Source organism: Papaver somniferum, chromosome 2 (assembly GCF_003573695.1).
Source record: "Papaver somniferum cultivar HN1 chromosome 2, ASM357369v1, whole genome shotgun sequence".
NCBI lineage: Eukaryota > Viridiplantae > Streptophyta > Magnoliopsida > Ranunculales > Papaveraceae > Papaver > Papaver somniferum.
In genome coordinates this window covers 22,668,716-22,687,569 of record NC_039359.1, presented here as the reverse complement: position 1 = coordinate 22,687,569, position 18,854 = coordinate 22,668,716, and the positions used below count along the sequence as shown (strand labels likewise).

The window sequence follows — 18,854 nt, the reverse complement described above, 5'->3', positions numbered from 1 at the left end:
ATTTTTCTACTATTAGAGTACATATATATGTCGTATTAAATTTATTAATTAGTATTAAAAGTAATATTTTTCTTAACCACTTTTTAAAAATCAATAATTGGTTGATATTTATTGTTGAAAAATTAAAGTTATGCAACCCGAAAGGTCAAAATATCGGGTTGCATAACTGTGAAAAACTTACATCAAAATCTAGTTTGAAAATAAAAATAATTTTCTTCAAAGAATAAAATATAACGAATAAAAATTGGTGATATAGATTCAAGGATAATTTTTGTCAGTTATAAAAATAGTTGGGATATAATTGGAAAATAAAACATGAAATTAGGATGAACTATAGCATTTGCTTTTGAAGCTTTTAAAAGCTTCTTCTCGCCCACTTTTAAAATTGATAAATTTTGCAAATGTTTTGCATAAAAAAACACTTTATGAAATCTTTACCAAACACTAGGATGAAAGGATATTGCTATAAATATGTTTTCAAAGTATTTTTTTTTTAAAGAAAAAAAACAATACCAAACTTAGTTAGATTGGCTAACAATTATATAAGTGGACCATAGTGACAGTGGCAAGTATTGATGCCCAGTGAATAATTTCGCATCGTCTCACATGTTTCTTGATAAATGGTTTAACGTCATTTTTATTCAGTGATGATGAATATTTATTGTTAGTAGAGCATATTTTTATTAGGTTAAGTACTTAACGATTTGACTTACTAACTAATCATGGTTTTATTATTTTTATGTAATGAATAACCTCACATTTGGAAGCGTAATGTCGTCGAACGTAATGGCCTGACCCTCTATCGATAATTTCCTCACTTAGCCACTGCATTCATCTAAAAGTATGGGTTTTTCAATGGTCACCGCTGCGGTCATCCAACAATATCTTCTTAGGATGTCACCCATCTCAGGATTACTCCATACCAAGCATGCTTAACTATAGTGTTTTTTCTCCAACTATGAAGCCAATTATACTGAAAAGGTCTCGGTGTTAGGAAAGGACAAACCATTATCTATATTATATTTGACGAATCCTACCTGCCAATTCGGAGTACTATAACACCACCAACTTAATTTGGAGCCGTCCTCGGCTTCGGAATATGTTCAATCCTAGACTCTGGCATTTTTTCTCATTCATGACACTTTCCCGACACAATTCGTCAAGCATACTCTTTCACCCTCGACAGGTAACCGTGGTCGACTCTAATAGCATTTGTAAGGACCTAATCCTCCGCCAATATTGTCCCCACTTCGTCACCGCGGTTGTCTGACAATGTGAGATTTTTAACTGACACTGATGCGGTCATTAATCAATAATTTTCTGGGAGGTAGCCCATAGATGACTCTCGCCAGAGAACGCATAAATGCAATGCTTTTTACCAACTCTGGATCCAACTATGTTGAAAAGGCCACAATGTTATGAAAGGACAAGTCATTACCTATATTCCATTCGGTGAACTCTTCCTGCTGAATTCAATTATGTACATAATATATTTTAGAATTTTGAAAACTAGAACTACATTAGTAAATGGTTTCCATCGGAAATGAATTAACATTTTAAAATATAGTAGCTTAAGTGAATGAATTATCTTTTCATTATGTCATTGAAATAGTAAGAACATAAAATACGATATGTATTGTTGAGTCAATTCTGAGTTTTACTCTTTTTAGACTGTTAATATCTACATAAATATTCTTGAGACGAATGAGTTCAGGTGTTATAATTTTGTTACATCTTACATAGTTTAATTTATGGGTTCCGCTCGGTTGTTGGAGTAAGTGGCGCGATAAACCACATGTGTATAGCTAGGGGTAGTCCCTCATGGAATAAAGAGGAATACATGTGGAGGGTTAATAAGCTTGGGATCCTCCATACATAGCACCGAGGCATTTTAGTTAAAAACCCCATACCTCTTATCCAATGTGGTCAAGTGGGGTTTGAGGTTATGTGGTCGGGCTCTGAATAGTGTCTGATGGTCCGTGAAGATCCTAACAATTGGTACCAGATCCCATGGTTAGGGCGACTGTCCGAACGTAGAAGTGGTTGTGGATATCACGCGATTTAGGGCGTAAGTGGAGTCAGACCCAGGGTGGAGCAGACAAGGCCCAAAGTTGAACTGACGCTCAAGGTGGAGTTAGTGTATCACCCATTAACTCAGGTGGAGCAGGGTTCTAGATCAGCAAGGAAATGCTCAAGGTTGAACTAGCGCTCAAGGTGGAGTTAGCGTCTCACACATTAATTCTCAAGTGGATTGGGGTTCTAGGTGGTCAAGGAAACGCTCAAGGTGGAGTTAGTGCTTACCTTCTCATTAACTCAACATGGAATAGGATACCAAGGCGCATAGTGATAATAATCATGATCTATGGGTAGCATATACAGATAGTAATCGTATGGTCTGGAGTCTGATTGGACTGATGAAGTGGTTTAATCTCTCCAAAGTGGAGATTATTGGCGTATCTGGCACGATAAACCACATATACAACTAGGGATAGCCCCACATGGAAGAAAGAGGAGTACATGTGGAGCTTAATAATCTTGGGCATCTCCTTACGTAGCACCGAGGCCTTTTAGATTAAAACCGCACACCTCTTATCCCAAGGTGGTGAAGTAGGGACAACATCGGTGTTATGTGGTCGGTCCCATAGTAGATTCATATGGTCCATGAAGATCCTAACATCGTTCACTGAAATAAGGAAGATGCAGAAAGGTAATAACATTTCAAAGGATCGATAAGATATCTTTGTAAACTAAACAACATATCAAATAAATTTTTTTGGAGGGGGGGTATGTAAAAATTAACTCCGATATTATTTCATGGCTGGCTTGATTTTACAACTCGAGAAAGGAGAAGGATAGCATGGGAGAATGTCAAAGCGGAAAATGCTAGAAAGAATTTGTGGAGTGAAGAAGTAATGGCTGATAGAAGCGGTGGCGGGTATTAGTGAGTGGCGGTGGTGGAAGAAATAGTGGCGATGGGTGGTTTATGATGGTGTGTTTTGGTGAATAGTCGTGGACAATATTAGTTCCGTATATATGTAAAACACGAGTAATATTGTATTGTAAAAGATGTAGTTGGTTTTTTGAAACAAGATTGATATAAACAGATACCATGATTTGAGGATGATACCAAGCTATTTAGGAAAAAATAATCATAATTGTCGGATCACCTAAATCATAGTTCTAAATGTTAAAAGAAAATTCATAGTTCTAATTGTTAAAATAAAATTGATCGCAATACAAAAAAGAATATAACAATAAAAAAATATAATGAAATAAATTAATTAACGACCTAGGTTTGTTCAATTAAAACTTTATACATGGTATTTGTAATTCAAAATTAGAAGTACGAACAACGGCTAACGGGGAGGTGGGTTGCGGTTATGGTGGAGAAAGAAATAGTAGCATATGGTTTTGTGGTGGTGGCGGCGGTTGGTGAGTAGTAATAGACTATGTTAATTTTGTGTCGCCACAAAATGAGTTCCATTATAAGCTAAAAGATGTGGTTATTACAAGAAAACATGGCTTTCGTGACGATAATTTTTGCAACGAAGAATATTTCATTGCTAAAGCTTAGTTATTGTGACCAAAATAATTTTCGTCAATGTTGTTAGGTTTTCCGTGACGGGACTCGGGTTTTTACTCATGAATTTTTAGTGACTTTAGTTAGAGACGAAATAATATCCGGGAGGTTTTTGTTAGTGGAAAGAAAAAAAGATAAAAAAACTAAAAGCCTAATTTAAGTATCCCCGTACTCTTTTCTTCTTATGGTCTCTTCTTCATCTCTCTGTTTCTCGCACTGATTTCTCCCCGTTCAGTACCTGAGAATCAAACCCATTCCTCTCGCACTTTCTCTCCATTTAATCCCTTCTCTCTCAAGGTTCTTCTTAATTATCCTCCATGTTCTTACAATTGCTGCTGCAATTTAATTGTCATTACATCGATCAAGATCTCACAGGGTTCTACTTGGACAGACTCAATTAAACCTCACCCTTCTCCTCTATCGTTTGTTTTGAATGTACTTTTAAATTTGTCATAAGAACATCGAGATGTTGTGTTAACCTTACGCGTTACTGAAATCCCTTCCATTTGTTTTGAATGTGGTTCTACTCGGACGGACTCAGTTAAATTACCTCGTCAAGCAGCAACATCCGAATGTGATTAGGATGAGTTGTTTGATTGGAATGATGCGTAAAATGGGAAGTGTGAGAAAGAATTTCAGCACAAATACAGGGTATTATAAGAAGTACGTTATCGTGCAAGTGCTACTGTTTTCGGCACAAGTCCTACTAATGAAGTTATTGCTGTCAAGTGCTTAGATCTTGATCGATGTAATAATAATTAAATTGCTTGATTTATGAACCCAGTACCGACAACCAATATAAATAAGGGGTGTTCCAATTACTTGATAATATTTTTTTATTCTAAATATCCCCAATTTATGGTGGTATCCCCTAATTGTGGATTCTTTATTTGGTTATGCATTTTCTTATTCATGGATATTAATTATCAAGTTTGCCTTCTTGTCATGATAAAGGTAAAGGAAAAACAGATAAATATTTTTATTTTTTAGTCGGCAAATCTTTTCTTATATATGTACTCATATGCGATTGATTTCTAGCATTTTCCGCCTTGACGTTCTCCCAAACTATGCCCCTCCTTTTCCAAGTTGTATCCTCAATCCATCCATATAATTATATCGGTATTAATTTTCCACATTTTTTACAAAAAAAAAGAACAATTATTTGATATGTTTTTTATTTTAAAAAAATATATTATCAACCATTTGAAATGGTATTGCCCTTCTGCGTATCCTTTATTAAGCTATGTAGGATGTAACAAAATTACAACACCTGAACTCATACTTATCAAGAACAATTATGTAGATATTAACAGTATTCGGATCCTTGTTGATTTCGTCTCCTTTAAGAATAGTATGAAAAGAGTAAAACTCAGAATTGACTCAAACGATACATATGACATTGTATGTTCTTACTATTTCAATAACATAAAGAAAATCTAATGCATTCACTTAAGCTACTATATTTAAAACGTTAAGCCATTTCCGATGGAAACCATTCTACTCATATAGGATGTAGTTATAGTTCTTCAAAATACCTAGATAGTCTATGTACATAATCCAATTCGGCGGTATGGTTCACCGAACATAATATAGGTAATGGTTTGTCATTTCCTAACATTGAGGTGTTTTCAGCATAGTTGGATCGAGAGTAGGCAAAAAGCTCTATATTTATGCATTCTCGGGCAAGAAAAATATATGGATGGGTTACTTCCCCGAAAACTGTTGATGGATGACCGCATCAGTGTCAGTTGAAAATCCCACGCCATCAGATAACCACAGTGGCTAAATGAGGACAATATTGGCGGAGGATCGGGTCATTAAAAATGGTATCAGAGCCGAGGGTGAAAGAGTGTGTTGGACGGGCACGTTGTGTCAGGTAAGGGTCTTATGAGTGACAAAGAACGCCATAATCTAGGATTCAACACATCTCGGAGCCGAGGACGACTCCAATTAAGGTGGTGGTATTATAGTACTCCGACTCGGCATGTAAGATTCGTCGAATAAAATATAGGTAATGGTTTTTTCTATCCTAACACCGAGACCGTTTCAGCATAATTAACTTCAGAGTTGGCAAAAAGTTATATAGTTAAGCATGCTCGGGAGAGAGTAATACTGTGATGGGTGACCTCCTGGGAAGCTGCCTCTGGATGACCGCAGCGGTGACCATGGAAACCACACACTGTCAGATAACCACAATGACCAAAGGACAAAGGGTCAGCTTCTACGACATTAACCTTCCAAACGTGAGGTTATTCGTTACATAAAAATAATGAAACCATGATAATAGTTGATAAGTCAAATGGTTAACTACTTAACCTAATAACAATGTATTCTAATTATAATAAACAATGTTATCCATCATCATTGAATAAAAATAACGTTAAATCATTCATTACGAAATTCGTGAGATGGTGCGGAATTACTCACTGGGCACTAACACTTGCCACTATCTTTATGGTCCACTAATATAATTGTTAGCCAGTTTGACTGAGTTTGGTACTGCTTTTTTCGGCTCCGGATCCTCTGTGACTTCTTTGGGTGTCTCTTCCTGTCCCACCACTAAAACATAACCATATGTCAATGATAATCTATCCTAAATAAAAAAATCTGTGAACAGTTGGAGATTGAGCAAATAAAGGAAAAAAAATTAAAACCATTTAAGACTTACCATTCCATTCCTGTTAGTATCTCCACCCGAACCTATTTACAAACCAGAAAAAGCATTTCGTTCTACACTTTGGTCCTCATGTATCACAAAAGAAAAAAAAACGTAAAGACCAAAGAATTAACTAGTGCAACCATTGGTTAATACAGTTGTTTAATGCTAAAAAATTTGGTGAATCACAAAACTGGAGATGATCTCATTGATATTTATAATTGCAGGATTAATAAGTTGTATTAGGCTGGTTCTTATGAACATGTTTTAAAGAATTGTCCAGTGCAACCATCGTATTAACCGATGTACTACACATCCAAAAAAGAATAAGCTTATTGTTTCAGCTGAAATGGGTATGGACTATGGAAGATCTTTGTCACAAAGATTTAAAAAAAATAGAAATTGAACGGCTCTTATGGTTTGGTAAAGGTTCCGTAGAAAAAGGCATTAGCAATATGGTAAATATTTGACTATTTTTATTTTTCTTCCTTAATTGTCTCGAATTTCCAACTGCAATATACAATTATATTTAGGGAAAAATCCAAGATACATGGCGACGTTTTAGTGGTGGGACAAGAAGAGACATCCAAAAAGGTCACAGACGATCCGAAGCCTCTTTTTTCTTTCAAGAAAAGTACTTTAAAAACATATTTATACCAATATTTTTTCATCCGAGTATTTGGTAAAAATATTGTAAAGTGCTTTTTATGCAAAACACTTCTAATCTCTATCAACTTTTAAAAGTTGGGCAGAAGGAGCTTGCAAAAGATAACCCTAATTTCAAATTTGTTTTTCTTTCCATCCCAATTCTTTTTTGTAACCGACAAAATTATCCCTAAATCTGTATATTACTAATTTTTATTCGTTATATTTTTATGTAAATAAAATTATTTTTCATTTTTAAACTATATTTTATATTATACCATTTCAGTGAAAGATTCTTTAAGTTATCAACATTAAATATTAAATAATTATTGATTTTTAAAAAGTGGTTAAGAAAAATACTACATTCTAATAATAATATTAATTAGTAAATTTAATATTACATATATGTCTAATAGTAAAAAAATTACTTATTTTTAAACACGGTAAAATAAAATAAAATAATTTTCAGAGATATGTTTGTTTTTGTCATTTGCTACAACGATAGTTGAACCTGATATTTTCTCAAACACAATTTGATGGATTTTTAAATCAGTTTTAGCTTTAGTTTATATTTTGCAAACACTCAATTACTTTTTTACGTAGCTCAGCATAGTAACACACATCGGAAAAGCACTTTCGTAAAACTCACGATAATACCAAACTGATCCTAAGTATTAGATAAGAAAAATATATTTATTACCATCATTAATAGAATAATTTATTTATTATCATTTTTAATTTGACTTTTATCATGGAAAATTAATAAATATTTATTATGAAGAGTTAATGGAACGTTAGTGACATGGTAAATTTTATCCATTAGATGCATTTCTAATTCCAATCACAACCATCAGTTATGACAAATGATTACATCCATAGATTTATTTTTGCCAATGATAGATCCTGACCACTCTTTACATAGGCAAAGTTATCCAAACTGTGCCATGTATTCTAGATTAAGATTGAGTCTGACTGTCTAGTTGATTCTCTTAAAAGTATATTGGAGTTTTTCCATACAGATTGCTAAGCAAAATATTGAGTGTGGTTGTTAGACCCTTGCTTTTTCACTCTTATATATTTGAAACCAGATTGAATATCCCACTGAAGACCCAAAGTTATAGCAGAAACCTCGACTATGAAATTAGTAGCAACCCTTACTCTAAGCCAAAGCTTGTAGCGTGACTGCACTGCTCGAATCTGAACGCACTTTTATGTTTCCGAAATCAAATGGAATAGCCCACTCAAGACCTAAAGTTGTAGCAGAAACCTTGGCCATGAAATTAGTATGCCCCTACCCTAATCCAAAGCTTGCAGCCCCTAATCATTCACAGAAAAAGAGTCTCGCAACGACACCCACACCTATAGGTCCTGAGTTATGTTCAGCCACACCATCACAACACAATAACGGTTCTTTTATATCTCACAATCAACAATTTATAGATACAGGTATATTGGGTTTACTGTTTCGTACATCGATAATATCCATTCCCTTTCGTCTATAACACGGACGAAAGGCAAGGGATCGCCTTCCATTAAAGGGGGTTGGATTTCCTATTTATTTCAACCCCTCTATGATATGCCTGTTAGGGGTGTCAACGGTTCCTATCGGATCCAGGTAATATACTACCCGGAACCAGAATCAATAATTTCGGTCGGGTCCAGATCCTAACAGTTCTGGTTCCTAAACTGATGGACCCAGAACTGGACCCGATAAAAACCTTCAATACTCGTTGGCTCCGGGTATTTATCAGGTCTTCTAAATTCAACTGTATTTTTTATCTATAAATGTTCTAATTAAAATTAAACATAAAAAAATAAAGAAAAAATGAAAAAAAAGTTAAAGCGAAACTATGCAAAATCTTTCCACTTTTAAGTAAAATTAATAAGTAAAAGATAAATATCCCGATATCCGGCGGATAATACCTGTTAGGACCCGAAACCTTATCGGTTCCTAACAGGCCTACCCGTCGGTTAGTTATTTTGTTAATGAGTCCAATCTTAATACTCAGAATCAGACCTGATATAACCGAGTCTGGTTCGGTTCCGATTAATCAGGTACAATAGCGGCCAATCACGGTGATGCCACTATTGAACTCAATATTGGAGTATGGAGATTCTTTTTTCTTTTTCCTTTTGAAGCATGAATTATATTACACTAAAAAGGGAATATTACATGAGGTTATATGATACCCAAATACTCATCGGTTACCATTGGAAAGGTATGCCACGACTTCAAAGTAGCAAAACACCGGAGTATGGAGATGATTGCTTGACTATTATTCTTTTATATTTTTAAAAATAAATAAAAATACAGACGGATCTTGACTCCATTAATCATGATTCCAACTAATCCATTATTCTTAATTATATATACTATGAGAATCATTAGACATAATTATAATGTGCTGCACCTAGTCTAGAGCTGGCAAACAAGCCAAAACCCGCGGATTAACCCGTGCCCGGCCCGTGGAAACCCGAACCCGGCTCGGCTTGTTTCAAAACAAGCCGGGTTCGGGTTGGAGAAATGTCGGCTTGTGAGTAAACGGGTTAACCCGTCCCGTCCCGTTAACCCGCGGGTACAACCCGTAAACCCGTGAAGACTATTCTCCATTTTCCCTATTAAGCTGTTTCACCGCAACTACCTGGTCAGCCGTTTGAACATTAGCAACACAAATTAGCATATAATGGTAGGATCCATCATTATAAATGAATTTAGGCTGATATACGAGCTAACCTGCCTAGTGTTCTGCAAGCAACCTTTATAAATACGCCCGTTTTCACCTTCACCTAACAGGAGTTCTGGTTTAAAATTCTCAGTTGCATACGCAAGCTCTTGATATGTAAAAGTTGTGGCGGCAGCATTGGCTGCTGGAGCAGAAGGTCCAGCCTTTGAAACAGATCGACCGCGTGTACTAGTTCTCCTTGCACCATCACCACTTGAATTTGCACTAGAAACTGGAGACCTACATCTAACCGTGTCAAATAAGGAAGTTAGTTGGGTCCTAATATTTCCTATCATGAGTCCACCTTGGAAACCGAAAATGCATACATAATCACGACATGGGTAGTTTCAAACCATCAAGATGAAATAACAACCTTAAAAGTGAAGCAGCAAAATTTGTAGCCGTATTAGAATCAAAGAATTGATGCAATTCTAAATATTAAAAAGAGGACCACAAGAATTTCATCAGAAGAAACAAACTTACTCTGAACGGTCGTCTTCATTAATCTCCATGTCTGTAGTTAATCGAGAAGAGCAAGCAAAACAATTCATTCTGATGTATAATCTCTCAAGACTTTCATCAGCAACTTGGGTATTAACATTTCTTACCCTACCACCGTCTCAATTCTATGATGATATAAAGGACTAAAATATAGCATGTCATCCTCTCCACTCACTTTTATGTGGACTGCTTCAAGGATACAATTTCAATCAACTCAATATTGTTAATTCAAGAAAAAGAAGAAGAAAATATAAACTAATACAGAAGAGTTGACGAGAATAAAAGGATTTAGGAGGAATAATGGTATTTAGTTGACTCTTAACAGGGGAGAGTGCTCACATAGACAACTTCAACTGTCTTAACTTATTTCTGAAACGGGCGGGCTAACCCGTGAACCCGCGGGTTAAACCCGTTACGGGCACGGGTTGAAGAAATAACAACCCGTGAAGAATTTCAAAGATCCGTCTAATGATTCTCATAGTATATAATATGATCAAAGTAACCATACAATCATCAAGCAAGCTCGCAGTTGATTCAATAACAACGGTTGGCATTAAACGGTGGAATTTCTAATCTCCAAAGAAGCCTTAGAATTGTTTATGGAAATGGTTACTTTAACTTGAAATTTTATTGTTTGAAAAGTTTGTTTCCCAGGCCTTGATGTTATCAGTCCAAAACAAATGAACACAGAAAAGTTGTGGCTCTCTTATTTTACATTGTTCGTGCACGTAGGTGCATGCAGCCATATATCATGTAAAGAAAATGCTTACACAAACGTATTATTTGGGAAAATTGATATTTTTGATCGAACAATTCTTGAATAAAAAGTTTTTGATGTTTATCGGTCTGGGACAATCGAACAAAGTGAAATTGCATTTTGAATTGAAGTGTGTGTGCATCATAGATGCGTGCAGTTTGTTCCATTGGTTTTTGGAGGGAAACTACAGGGGCATCGTACAAAATGGAGTGTGTCTAGACTAGTATACATAAAGAAGACATTCTGAACTAGCCGTCTCAACCTACAAATGATTCATGTAGATTAAACAAGAGGGTACTTATGGCGAAACTGAGTTTTCAAAATTGCGTTCAACACAATGCCCTGGTAAGCATTTTTGTACCAGGAGAAAGCGGCCATTAACTTTACTTGCATAAACGTAACTATAGTAATTTGCAGTTTATATCAAAGATTCAAAATGAATCCACCAGAAGTTTGAGGGGAATATATCTCATCATTTAAGGGAAGAAATTACAGCCAATTTTAAAATTTCATATGAAGGGGATTGATTTGGATTGCAGAGGGGAAATTAGGTGTCTGAGGTGCTAATTGAGCACTTATTTTTGCTTGATTATCTATCAGTTATTATCACCGTCCAAATCCAAATCTGATGGGTATATGATAAAATCCCAAAGCATGGTGGGGTAATTCGAATGGAATGCGACCCCTAAATAAGGGGTGTGTATGTAAGAAAGAAATTAAGGCTATCCAGTATCCCAATAATTGAATTCAGAGATAAGAGATCTCAATTATTTACTAAAACTACTACAGTTGAAGTATCATACCTAACAAAAATGTATCCTAACCACTTCTCATTGATTCCTTTCTTTCTTTTCTATGAATATGACAATTCAAGGTTGTAAAACAGAAACAACATAAATAAAAAATTGTCTAAAAGACATGACTTTGGTTTAATTAAAAACTTACCAAATGAAGTCTAATGAGTAAGATTAGTAGTTGGCTGGCAAAGAAAGATGGATCATTAAGTAGCTGCTAGTACAGAACAATTGATACAAGGTCAGACAATTATTGAGCTGCTAGTATACAGTTTTTTGATCTGGAGTTTTTAAGTGATGAAATTGATTCTCTAATGAATGCTAACTCTGTTCTCACTTTAACTTCTTGTAAGAATTATGAAGGGCAGTAACTAGTAAGAAGATTTAGGTTAGGTATCATACACTTATTAAACCATCAGATGAAATATGTGACCGAAGAAATGTGTGAGATGATTAAGGAGATACCGGTATGACACAACCAAAGTGATATTAATAATCCATGATATAGATGGCTGGGACAAGCCAAACTCGCATGATATTAGTGCAGTGAGACGTTTGTAGAAAAACAAAACCATCTTATCCAAACCATCATGATGAGCCAAATAATCTCTTATAAAGAAGTGATTAGCTTAGCAGGAAGATCAAGTTAGGAACCAATCTCCAGCAGTCACTGTCATCTGTGCCAAGTCTTGCAAGTTGGAAATACTCCGGTTCCTGGCCTGCTTGCACTAAGCTTATGCACAATGGAATCAACTAAAGTTTATAACAAGTTAAGCCATAGAATTAAACTCCTAGATTAATACAATGCTAACCACTCTTTTTGAGTAAAATTTAAGTTTTATAAATTCAATCAAATGGCTTACATCACACACATACTTCTATGATAAATATTAATCTAATTTTTTTTATTTTTCATTTCAAGATAAAAAGCTAAAAAGGGATAAAGACAGAGAAAAAGAAGGAGAATTTTTTGATGAAATTATGTAATTGGTTCTTTTAGGATATTTAATTCATTTTTAATTATGATTAGTATTCTGATTTGTAATTTAGTATACAAAAGAATTAAAAAACAAAAGGTTAATAATGGAGCCAAAAATAGATTCAGTCATGTTAACATCATCAACAACAACACTTTCAATATTGCCAAAAAACTGTGGACAAAATCCAAACACAGCAAAATATTCATTTTTCTTTCTCATCTTATCAATTAATCAACATCAAACTCTTTCTCATCACTCTTGATTCCTTCAATTATTCATGTTATTGGAGAAAGAAAATCTACTTACTAGTGATCAAACTACAAAATCATGATAGATTGCCTAACTAATAATAACTTGGGGTTTCCAGTTGATTATTTTTTTTCCTTTTCTTTTCTTGATAATGAGATACACATTGAAAAATCAAGAAAAAATTACAGACATCATTATCTAATACTTAAACAACATTTAAAGCTGCTAATTTTTTTTACAAAATTATTCAAGTAGGAAAAACAAGGCAGGGCAGCAGAAGAATCAGGAACGCTACTTGTCCGTCCCTTCATCAAGCACCATTTCTTGGTAGCGGCATTCATGACTGCAAAATGCCTTCTCACCTCTGAAATATGCAACAAACAAATTGTTAATACCAAAACTAAGGAAATTGCATAGAAATAAAAAGAGAATGGGAAATGAGGCTGACCTGTACATGAAAATGTCATTTCCTTGGCCAAGATTTTTCTTGCAATTGTAACAATAGCTAAGGAAATTCTGTGCTGATGATGAGTAAGTCGGAGAATTAACGCTAGTAGAGAATCCATTTTGTTTCTTAAAAGAAGACGAAAATCCAACAATACTACCGCAACAATTCTCGACAATGCAATCATCAAAAATATGAGTAGTTTTAGGATTAGGACCGTGAGCAATAACACAAGTGTAATCTTCAGAGAGTTCCATTTCACTTGCTGACAAACAGCCAATAAAAACCCTGCCAGGAGATGATCCATTTACCTGATCGAGCCCAGAATTAGCAGACCCAAATTGACAATCCTTTTTAGTTTTAATTCCAAAATCAGTGGGAGATTTTGGTGATTCAGATGGTGATAAAACTGAATTGGATTGAAGAACAGGGATTTGGATTTTCAATTGTGAACCAAATAAAACCATTCTGCTAGTATCAGGTTTTGATGGAGGGTCTAATTCTTCATTTAAAGCATCGACAATACCAAGACCAATACCACCTGAATCCAACTTCTTCTCCCATGGATGTTGATTTTTTTTTTCGTAACTAGGTTTGGCAAATGGGTTTACAAAACTAGAAAAGGGTTTTGTATCTAGTATTGAAGTAGGACTCATTGTAGAAGATTCAGTTGTTTGATCAGAAGAATGGTTACCCCCCTTTGGTGAAAAAACTGTAGCAAAGAACTTTGGGGAACTGAAGAATGATGAAATGGGTCTCAAGTGTTTGCTGGTAGGAGATGATAAAGAAGTACTATTTTCTGCCATCAGAACTTGTTTATTGCTACTGTTTGTTAATGTTCTTGATCTTTTCCACGGCATTCGGTTGAACCTCAATAACACTTGCAAGAAAAAAAGAAGAAGAGTGATACTGAAAAATCTTGACTAGATTTCAGTAACTTCCATGATATTAGAGCACTAGCACCTCAATAAATGAGTAGAAGTTAACTTGGTTTTCAGCAGCAAAAGAATCTCTCCACAATGATCAAAACCAGACAAGGAAACAAGAAAAGTTTGTATTTTTGTTATTTCTTCAAACAACTACTACAACTTACTCAAATGAAAAAGAATCAAAATCTAGATACAGACAATACTCATAATCCAGAAAGAGCTTTGATAAAAAACCAAAATAAGCTTTGATGAATACTTATTGGTGTACTACCCTTTCTTTATCGACTATCTTTTTCTTAGTGGGGTACTTTTTTTTTTTTTTTTTATTTACTTTCTTTATGTGCTCATTGTTTTTCAGTTTGAGAGCTCTGCAAAAGAAAAAACTCCATGAATTTGCAGAGCGAAGAAAGAAAAAAGAGAGAGAGAGGGACTAATGGAGTTGTTGTCCTAGCAAGTTGTTGTTGGTGATCGGGGGGGATTTAAAGAGAGGCGTGTGCATGAGAATCAGTGGTTTTTCTTTTCTTTTTTCTTCAAAACCGCTGGTGCCCAGAAATGGTATTATTTAGTCACGGCGGTTTTTTGTTACAGAATTTAGGACTTTAAAAAGCGAGAATGTAAAGGCACACACTCTATGGCTGATGACACGCTTTTGTCCTACATACAGTTTCACTTAATCATGATCCCGGAGGGATGTAACTTTAACAGAGCCTAAAGTAAATGATTCGACTCAGCTGATCATCTCAGCTTGGTTAGCATTATGAGTATATGAACGCCAGTGGTCTGCTCGGCTCAGGCTCAAAGTTGGTTATTGTTCTTGAGAGAAAGGATTGAACGTTAGTTTAATGGGACCACTGGGAAATAAAACTGGTGGATATGTCACGGACCCGTCTCGCTGAGAAGTGTCCATCATCATCATGAATAACCTAACCTTTAATAATGGAAAATTAAAACAATCCATAGCTATTGAACTGCGGGACCCACTTAACTGCAGTTATGTTCCGACGCAACCCTCCTTTGGCCCACCGTCCCCACCGTAATCCATTTCTTTTTCTTTTTCTTTTTCATTTTCACAAGTATTTTGTCTTCTTCTTCCTCAATTACCACCACTGAACCTTAACATATTTACGATTTAGAGGCCGGCCTGAGAAACTTTAAGCATTAGTGTTATCGTTGGACGGATGTGCAAAATATAGTTGTGTGGCACTTTTCGTAATAGAGTCAACGTAGTTGTACATTCGCTCAACTTAAAACTTTGGTGGTGGGATCCACACTATTCACCTGAGAGGTCAGTTTTTCTTATTTTACTCTTGAATTTCTTCTCCCAGCTTTACGTTGATGGGATTATTATTTACTGATCCCAATTACCTGCTTTTACTTTAACTTTAGCTCATTTTACCATTTTAACCTTTTCTTGGTTCTCTAATAGTAATAATTTCATTGCATGCGCGTACTCCGACTTCCGGAGTACGCAACACGTGTAGTGGGATCTAACGGCTCAAATTACAGATTCTCTTACACAAAACCTAATCTTTACTGTACACGTGGGAATGTCTCCGATTGTAGCTCAATTCAAGCGGGACCACGTAAAGTATTTTTGGATTATCATAAACAATAAAAATAGTGCGATATGGTAAAAGAAAAAGGCGGGTTGTATTCAAAGTTCAAACATAGAGGACTGTTTCCCATCTCCTAGACAAACTACGGAGTAAAACCAAAATTTTATTTAGTCTGGTATCATTTCGATTTTCTGTAATTGGTACAGGAAAATCTCTAATAATTCCATTGTTTGATACTGTTTCCTGTATACGCCATAGGGAAGCACTTCTGCACTCTTTTTTTCCGTGAAGTAACGCGGAAGTGATACAGAGATGCTATGAAAAAGGAAGAGACATCCAAGTTATAATGATGGCAATTGTTCAGCACTCCGGCCAAATTCTGTCAAGACATAAAGTGTAATGATTAGTTGCCTATCATTTCTCATCCCATAAAAAATGATAGAATGCAGCTCCAAAGATTGCTGCAGGCAAATTCTTGATTATAATTAAGGAATTAGAAGCCATTGCTCTATCCTCCTATCTCTAGCTCTAAATAATACTCCCATTTTCTCTAACTGAACTATTTTATTTTTATAGAATAGGATTTAAGTTGAAGAATATGCTCGAGAATAGTGTGTGTGATCAGTATTTGCTCATATAAAACATGAGTAAGAGCATCCAATGTTCATAGCATGGAGTGCAAATGTGGTCACCCACTTACGCGATATATATGTGAGTTCAGTATACCAACTAGTTTTCTTGTTTTCCTGGAGGATGGTGTGGTTTCGCACATGCTTATCCACTAATTCACTCTTAATTTTTTTTAATAAATTACCCAACAGTCAAAAATGTTAAACAAATATCATCAAATCCTCGATTAAGCCTAATTCAAAGTTGAAATTTGTGTTACAAAATCTGTACAGTAAATCTTTGGATTCCAGAGTTTGTTTTGGCATTTTAACTTACTCAAAGATTGTAGTAGTAATAGTGGTGATAACCGTGTAATTTAGTTTACTGTGCACATTACTTAACGTTTTGGTATTGTTATGACCAAGATTAGAGAATATCGATGGAATTGGAAACCTCATTGAGTTAAAAAAGAAACACATGTTTTATGGGATAGGCATATGCTGTTTGTTTCGGTTTGATAAAATGGATCTTTTCCTCTTTAATCAAATGTAATATCATAATGCGGTTTGTTAAATTCTTATTTGGTAGTACGGGAATGAGATTATATAAGCAAATTCTTACCATATCAAGACTAGTCGCCCTATACTAAAACTAGTAGACAAATTATTCGGATAATGTAATCGTCATTAACTTTGACCGAGGTATTGCAAACACAAAATTGGTTAAAAAGACCAAAATCAATAATTTTTGGGTGAAAAAGATATTTAGATTTTGATACTGTTTAAATGGACAAAAATGTAAAAATAACCAGGATGTAAACAGTTTCATCCTACTTATTTTTAAATATTTTTTCTTATTTTTAATTTACACAGGATACATCTAGTTTCATCCTCGCTATTTTTTAAGTTTAAGCCAGGATGAAACTGGTTTCATCCTTGTTATTTTTTTGGTGTCCATTTCATCCATAATAATTTTTAATCGTCCATTAGAATCATATTTTAAAAATATTTGGACAAATGACCCATTTTCTTTATTACAAACTAAACTAGAATTTAACAATGGATTGTATTTTAATTCTCAACAAAACGAAGTTAATTTATTGAGCAACATCTTCACTAATTTATTGACAAATCTTCATGATTATGGCATTAATTATTAGTAATAAATATTTAATGCAAATTACCAACCCACAAGAGTCCCAATTTATAGTTCTATTAATTGGCATTATTGTACAGAAATAAAAAGAAAAATCTAGATATATCAGGCTTTTATTGTCCAATAAATAGTGAAATAGGAAGTAGTAGGAATACTCTAGTCTAGTTAGCTCTAGGGTTTTGATGACAGCATCTTGGATTAGTAGCTAGCTCTCTTTCTCAAACAAACATTGTTTATGGATTAAGATCAAAGTCATTTTAGATTAAAGTACTAATCCTTGAAACAAAAAACAGCAAAAAAGGGTGATGTAATCACCAATAATTCCTTAGATTGATATAATATACCAAAAGATGATTTCTAAACAAAGAAATATCCGTTGTTAATGGTGGCATCTTTGACAATTTCTTCAACCTTAGTCCATTGATTGTGATCTTTCCTCATGAACAAGAAATCATCTATTCCTACCATCTTTTCAATGTAGATAATCTAGTAGAAAAATGACATAAATCCAAAAGTTTTGATGACCTTATCTCCATTTCTACGTTTTGCGGAATAATTGAAACAGGAACAAGAAGATTTGGAAGATAAAAGGAGAAACTATTTGTTTCTAGTTGGCTTAGGCACCCTTGAAGGGACAAATCGCCATAAGATGAGAATACCCGTCTCTAACCTTTTTCTTAGGCGTTGTGGTGGAGTAAAGAGAGACCACTTTTCTTTCTGTTCTGTTCTGTTCTGTTCTATGCAACTTAGTTAATAAGGTGGGTACGTCTAAAGTCTAGGGGTTTCTTAAGTTCTTTTCTTGCTCACGAGTGATTTTAATCTTTTTTTGAAGAACGAAATGATCGTAATCAATGTTGATACAAAGCCATGTACTGTATATGTCCATTGTTTTTCACAAAATGTATGATTGTAAGTTATAACTTTATTGATGGGTCGTGTGAACAAATATTGAAAACCACTTGATCATGTTGTGAGCCATCCCCACCACATTAAATTGGTGATCGGCAGCCTCCGGCGTAATCTGAATTTAAACCATTTTGGCAGAATTTGATAACAGATGAGGTAGCAAGGTATCACCCGTATAGTCAGTGACGCGCTATAATGGCGCTAACGCTAGATAAGTTGATATAGCCAATGACGCCCCATAGTGGCGCGACACTGCGTAATCTTTAAAGCGCAATGATAGCGCTATCCTGCAGGGTCAGTGAAGCACAATGATGGCGTTACGCTGTAATTAGTGACCGACCAATGAAGCATGTTGGCCGATGCAATGAA

At 34.9% G+C, this 18,854-nt stretch overlaps 2 protein-coding genes across 2 annotated transcripts; both read right to left on the bottom strand.

Moving 5' to 3' along the window:
* Window positions 1-8,969: 8,969 nt before the first annotated feature.
* LOC113353040 (probable serine/threonine-protein kinase PBL25) lies at window positions 8,970-10,533 on the bottom strand. The gene is made up of 3 exons (XM_026596759.1): window positions 10,088-10,533; window positions 9,616-9,850; window positions 8,970-9,523 (listed from the first exon to the last, which is right to left on the bottom strand). Exons 1-3 carry the CDS (start codon window positions 10,153-10,155, stop codon window positions 9,482-9,484), a joined length of 345 nt encoding a protein of 114 aa, XP_026452544.1. The 5' UTR covers window positions 10,156-10,533; the 3' UTR covers window positions 8,970-9,481.
* A 2,239-nt stretch (window positions 10,534-12,772) lies between these two features.
* LOC113347128 (protein MARD1-like) lies at window positions 12,773-14,837 on the bottom strand. The gene is made up of 2 exons (XM_026590715.1): window positions 13,334-14,837; window positions 12,773-13,249 (listed from the first exon to the last, which is right to left on the bottom strand). The coding sequence occupies exons 1-2, from the start codon at window positions 14,188-14,190 to the stop codon at window positions 13,177-13,179; spliced, it is 930 nt and encodes a 309-aa protein (XP_026446500.1). The 5' UTR covers window positions 14,191-14,837; the 3' UTR covers window positions 12,773-13,176.
* Between the last annotated feature and the right edge of the window lie 4,017 nt (window positions 14,838-18,854).